The 6,075-nt window shown below is 39.9% G+C and overlaps 2 protein-coding genes across 2 annotated transcripts in view; one reads left to right on the top strand and one right to left on the bottom strand.

Annotated features, from left to right (window-relative positions):
- The first annotated feature begins 191 nt into the window (after positions 1–191).
- On the top strand, positions 192–3,760 carry RPL30 (ribosomal protein L30). The gene is made up of 4 exons (XM_010078939.1): positions 192–290; positions 727–872; positions 2,190–2,320; positions 3,593–3,760. The coding sequence occupies exons 1-4, from the start codon at positions 192–194 to the stop codon at positions 3,640–3,642; spliced, it is 426 nt and encodes a 141-aa protein (XP_010077241.1). The 3' UTR covers positions 3,643–3,760.
- A 1,504-nt stretch (positions 3,761–5,264) lies between these two features.
- The window catches only part of MATN2 (matrilin 2), a gene marked incomplete at its 5' end in the record, with an annotated part of 17,219 nt that continues 16,408 nt past the window's right edge, over positions 5,265–6,075 (bottom strand). The window contains one exon of the mRNA XM_010078940.1: positions 5,265–5,609. Coding sequence (XP_010077242.1) covers positions 5,557–5,609 — 53 coding nt within the window. The remainder of the gene's footprint in view (positions 5,610–6,075) is intronic.

The raw sequence follows: 6,075 nt of genomic DNA on the forward strand, positions 1-6,075 counted from the left end.
TCCCACCAGCTTCTCTGTCCTCGGTTGCCCCCGGTGCGCTGTCCCGGGCTGCGAACAGGGCTCCTGTGCTAGCTGGAGGAAGGGGCTGCTGGTGCCGAGTGCCTGGTGCGAGTGGAGTTCAGCTTCTGCATTTCCTGTCATGTTCTTGTCGTTCTCTTGGAGCGGCTCTGGCAGGCATGGTTTCTTGTTAGATGGTGTTCGTCCTCGCAGGTGCACTGACCTCTTTGTCACGAGCACCACGCTCTCCTGTTGGAGTGCCAGCTCATACTGCGTGTGATCACTTGTTTCTGGTAACTAATATTAAACGCTATTAGCGTGTGCCCCGGAAAGAGACATACTACAAACCTGGCTTAGATTTGCAAGGCAGAAGTAGGATTTACTTGGACCTGACTAGTTGAGCTTTGATAAAGGCCTGTCAGATACACCCGGATGTTTCTGATTAATGTAGATAGCATTTAACAATGCTTTAAGATGTATTTTCCTGTTGGAAGATATGTGGTAAGATATATTTTTATGAAACTTGGAAAACATAGTATTCAGCAACCCCCTTATCCACAGACTTTCTCATATTTATATGGTAGGCTGGCTTTTTTATTCCACATTGCAAGTTATAGCAAAATTATTAAAAGATTGCTTGTTTTTGGAATGTCTTCATTTTTTTGTGTTCTCTGCCATTTTGCAAAATGTGAAGTAACATACAATAATGCGTTTCTATGCCTTTTTCAGAAAAAGTCCCTAGAGTCCATAAACTCCAGGCTTCAGCTGGTTATGAAAAGTGGTAAATATGTGCTAGGATACAAACAGACTCTTAAAATGATTCGGCAGGGCAAAGCCAAGTTGGTCATCCTAGCCAACAACTGTCCTGCTTTGAGGTAAGCAGATGTATGAAAAAACAATTCTCTTTAATTAGGACACGTTCTTTATATGAATACAGTGTGTACTTCCTGTTAATTGTGACAGTCAGTTATTGATGCAGAATACTTTGGTGGCATATTCCAGAGTGTTAAAAGCGATGGGTGGTTTGGTGTATAATGATTTCAGGTCTGGATGTGCTGAAATTCTTCCCAACATTTTTCTAGCCTTCTAATTTAAAGAGTTTGCACTAGCAAAGGTACTGGAAGCTTTTCACACTGTGATAGTATTAATTAAAAGTATAATGGGGCTGAATTCCTGTGTTTTTTCTTAGTGTATTGGAAAATAATTTTACAGGTAGGAAAACTGGTAATTGACAACAATTTAAAGTATTTGAAGCACACAAAATGTGCTGTCCAAGGAAGGTAAAAATTTGGGTTCTTTGCCAGTGAAATTGTTTTTTTGAGAATGAAATTTTTACTAACTTCGTGACACTTTCCTTGTTGAATTTCTAGGCCCTTTTTGTCATCAAGGAATATTGACGGATTCAAGAAACTGTAAATAGAGAAAGCCAAAATGAGATGCTTGAGAAATGGCAGGACTATTAGCAGAGGCAGCATGTTAGCTGGGATCCCAAAAGTGCTTGAGGAACTGTATTGACCACTAGAATTTCCTGGTGGCAGTCAGAAGAGAGGGGAATATAAATGGACTTTTTTTTTTAAAGAAAAATACACAGTTTCTTTCACAGCTAGTGGCAGCCGGATCTCTGTTTAGCATCTGGCACCTGGGTGTCAGCATTAATAATGGTCACTTACGCACTTTAGCTTAGCTCTTACAACCTTTTGGAAGTCTGGAAGTCCTGAATCTCCTTCTTTCCTGTAGAAATGAGCATGTGTAGGAGCAACCTCAAGGATTTGCACTCCAAGAGTGAGTTAGCCATTACATACCTTCAGCATACTTCTGGATAAGGGGTTCCTGACCCACAACACAGTAGTGATGTTAGTCTGGCAACGAGCAGATGTGTTTTTCTGTGTCGGAAGGAAAACTGTGTAAGGTTTAAATGTGATTGGAGTTAAAGCTGTTTTTGCTATATTACAGTAAGGGAATGGTTTGGTTTGGAAGGGACCTTAAAGATCATCTAGTTCCAATCCCCCTGCCATGGGCAGGGACACCCTCCACTAGCCCAGGTTGCTCAAAGCCTCATCCAGCCTGGCCTTGAACCCCTCCAGGGATGGGGCATCCACAGCTTCTCTGGGCAGCCTGTGCCAGTGTTGTTCTCTGTTCCAGTCAGTCAGAATTGTGTGTCAGTACTGTAACACCCAGTTTTTGAATTTCAGAAAATCTGAGATTGAGTACTACGCTATGCTTGCCAAGACTGGCGTCCATCATTATAGCGGCAACAACATTGAATTGGGCACAGCATGTGGCAAATACTACAGAGTGTGCACGCTGGCTATCATTGACCCAGGTATGTCTCTTACCATATAGTGACCAGATGGGTATGTGTCAGTGGTTCCTCCGCTCACCTATGAGTAGAAGCACTGAGCAAGTAACCAGTGTGCAGGGGTGATAACACACTTTGCTGTCCTTCCCTGTCAGGTTTAATTATAATTTCCTCTGACCAAGATCTTCTGTGAGTTGTAGGTTCGTAGAACCTGGAATCACTGCTGCTTTCACTTGCACATAGCTCCTTTACTGCTAAACCCTGTGAGGATGTGTGTTTTGTCTACTTGTCGGTCTGTAATTAGGTTTCAGCGGTGGGGAAGCAACTTCAGGGTACAGGTTTCAAAGCCCATCAGCTAGAATATGAGCTTGTGCAACATGCTGTTTACATCAACTTTGTTGGACTGTTCTTCATCTAAGACAAAGGATTGTGAGTTGTCCTGCTTTCCAGAATGATATATACAGGTGGATACTAATGCAGGGTTGAAAACTATATTAAATGTTTTAAAATACAACGGCAAGTCTGTGTGTAATTACTATGGTTTGGTAGCACTTTGTCCCAGAGAGTTGCACAAGTTCCTCATCTAGGCTGCTAATTGATGACAGGGTGCTGAAAATACTAGCAAAGGGAGTGGAGAAGGGAAATACAGAAAAGCAAGCCAACAGACTACTAACTAATTAATGAGGTGACTTCTCATGCTTTTTCCAGAATCTTCTAAGAGAAGAATGAATGTTTTGTTCTGTTTGTTGACCGAAATTCATACACATGGATTTAATGATTTCTGTAGCAACTTTCCCCAGATGTTCCTCAAGTGACATCAGTTCACTGTTTCTTCAGAAAACTTTATTTAGCTTGCTTGTATTAAAATACTAGCTGTAAAGTTAATTTTCAAAATGTTACTGTTTTTATTTTGGGTGGGGAAGGAATTGCAAGTAAATTGTAATGCGAATATTCTCGCTGTCCTGATATTTTTGTGATCAGGGGAGGCTAGACATTCGCTATATTAAAGCTATGCATTGTGTCCTCCAGGACTAGATTGTTGCTCTAGTACTGGCTTTGTGAATGCTAGTGACAGGTACATGATTATTGTAAAAATACTGTGTATGGATTAGCAAAATACAGTTACAAGTATTTTATCAAGACATCAAAATCACTTGCTTTTTTCCTAAATGGCCTATCTTTGTATTGTTTTTAAGTTGTTTTCTATTTGTAGAATCCGTGTGTTGGTTTTTTTTCTCTTTGGCTTACTTCTGAAAACTGAGCTTTCTTTTGTAACAATATGTCTTTGTTTTACAGGTGACTCTGACATCATCAGAAGCATGCCAGAACAAACCAGCGAGAAGTAAATGCTGTAAAGGTGTTATTTCTACAATAAAACTGGTTACAGATCTGTTTTAAGAAAAATTTGTATTATACTTTTGCTGGTTTTAGGGAACAGACTATATAAATGAAGATTCATTACTACTGCTGTGTTTCCTGTTTTGTTAGAAATAACCTTCACAGGACAAAACTTGCCTGTTGCTTTTTCTAAAACCTGTGGATCTTGAGAGGTAAGTGGAGGAAGATCATGGCAAGTATGGTGCCAAATCCTAACAGGCTAGCGTTTCCTTAGTTTTTGTTTTTTGGAGTGCTAATGCAAGAACAAGGTGTAATGTGAGGTACCATAGCAAATTTGGGATGTTGGTGGGGGATTCCAAAGGGTTTACTTACACTAAAAAAAGTTCACACAATTTTTACCAAGTCAGTTGCAAAGCACCAATGCAAAATATCCCCTTTGTCTTTTCCTTTGAAGAGAATATATCTGTCATAGGGCAAATAGGACAGCTGCTAGACATGATGTATAACATCATACTTTCAATGAGATACTAATTAACTTCTCAAAGCTGATTTTAAATTAGTCCCTTTAGCTTTTTGAATATGTTATTGGAGAGAGATGAGTTGGTGCTCTCAAGTCACTATTGCTGAGGGAATTGGTGTCTTACAGATCTGTTTGTGCAAGACCATGACTGCAGGATATTCCTTATTACGAGTGATTATTGAGGTGCCAGTGCTTTGCTGACATGCGATAAAAGAAACACCTCATGGAAACCGGGATGTACCAGTATCCTTGCAGAACTTGCACTGTGTTTGTCAAAGTGTGCCAGAGCCCGGGGTGCCTTTTAAAGCCTGCTGTTATATATCCATGCACACTTAATGGCTTACCTGAGAACACCTGGGTCGAGTTTTGCTGCAACTGCTGCATTTACATACAGTGGCTGAAGCTGTGTATTTCCATTTGGAGATAGTAAAAAGGCAGACCAATGTGTGTCAAAGCAAAGGAGGAAGTGCTGGTGTTAAAACCTACTTATTAAACCACAGATTTGGATCAGTTCAAGAGATGGTGTGAAAGTAAAGCTAGCAGAAGCATGCTGTTGCTGCCAAGGGGAAGGAGTAAAACTTCTGGGCACTTCAGTTGTCCAGAACCACTGTAAGCAGTTTGCTGTTCTCATTTGTGTCTTGGTGTTTGACAAACAGGTGTGCAGCTAGTGGTATTTGCCTGAAGAACGTTCTCATAATTAAAATCCTACTTGCATTCAGGAAAGTTAGAGAATGGCTGAATGCCAATGCGCAGTAGGGAGAAGTTACTTGGTCTGGATGTGGTAAGAGAAGAAGTACTTGATGTACATGGTGATACCCTGATAATCCAGGAGACTTCCCACTTCACACATTTACTTTCATCATGGTTTCAACAAATGTATAAATTTGTATTTTTACTTCAAACTGATTTCAGTAGTTTGCTCTTGTTTGAAGAGTAGAAGTGAAACCTAATTGCTGTGAATGCTGTCCCGCTTGTTCTGGTTTTATGTATGTATATATAGAACTATATATATTCACACAGATAGGGTGCTTAAAATACTATCAGAGGAGGGAAATAGAGAAGAGCAAGCCAAATAAATTTGCTCTCTAAAAGTAAGTCAAAACATGGAGGTTTCACTTCAAAAAAATAACAGCATTTTATTATTTTGCATAGCTTATTTCAGTTTAGTTCTGCTTAATTAGAACTTTTGCTAGTTACTAGATTGTTTATATATATAAAACTTTCAACACTTCTTATCTGCAATCAATGCAAGACAGAACACATAGTACATAGATGCAGGGATCAAAAATCTTTTCAACTTCAGACACAAGGATTTGTTATTTTACTTAGAACCAGTTTAAGAAAATAGCTCTGACAAGTTTGTATGTATAAATATACAGTGTTGTATACACTTTGAATTTGATCAGTATTTTAGCCTGTTCTCCAAGTCTTCCATTCTCTTTGTCATTTCTTCCAGTAGACAAAAGTTAAGGAAAGAGCTGCTGATAGGATGCATTAATAGAAGAACAGTGTCAGCTGCCTGATTGCTATGGTCCATAAACTTGCTCTTGTTTTTCCTCTTTGTTACACTCTTTGACTCCTAGTAGTTTCTCACATAATACTCCCCTGTATTTTCTTGTTTTGCTTTTGATGAGCAGAAGTGAAATATTTATCCTAGTTAATGCTGTTTAAAAAAACATTTAACTTAATCAGAAGGAAAACTACATAAAAGCTTATGGTAGACTATAGAACTCTCTGGAGCTCCATGAGTGCAGTGACCATGTCTGCTGATGGAGGTGTAGCATAGGGTACTGTTTTTCCCAAGCCGGTGGTTTCCAGGCAGAGAGAGCAGGCTCCATGGGATCCGGGGCTGGCTCCACTGGAAGCCGTAGCAATGCAAAGCAGTGTATGGCCTCACGTTTCTGATGAGCACCTCCAGCTG

The sequence above is a fragment of the Pterocles gutturalis genome, unplaced genomic scaffold, assembly GCF_000699245.1.
Source record: "Pterocles gutturalis isolate BGI_N339 unplaced genomic scaffold, ASM69924v1 scaffold24948, whole genome shotgun sequence".
Lineage (NCBI taxonomy): Eukaryota > Metazoa > Chordata > Aves > Pterocliformes > Pteroclidae > Pterocles > Pterocles gutturalis.

Bases quoted from the DNA above. Each gene is read 5' to 3' on its own strand.
- RPL30 (XM_010078939.1), top strand. From the start codon at position 192: ATGGTGTTCGTCCTCGCAGGTGCACTGACCTCTTTGTCACGAGCACCA. The intron at 291-726 runs GTAACTAATATT...TGCCTTTTTCAG, and splicing joins CGTGTGATCACTTGTTTCTG to AAAAAGTCCCTAGAGTCCAT. The intron at 2,321-3,592 runs GTATGTCTCTTA...TTTGTTTTACAG, and splicing joins GCTGGCTATCATTGACCCAG to GTGACTCTGACATCATCAGA.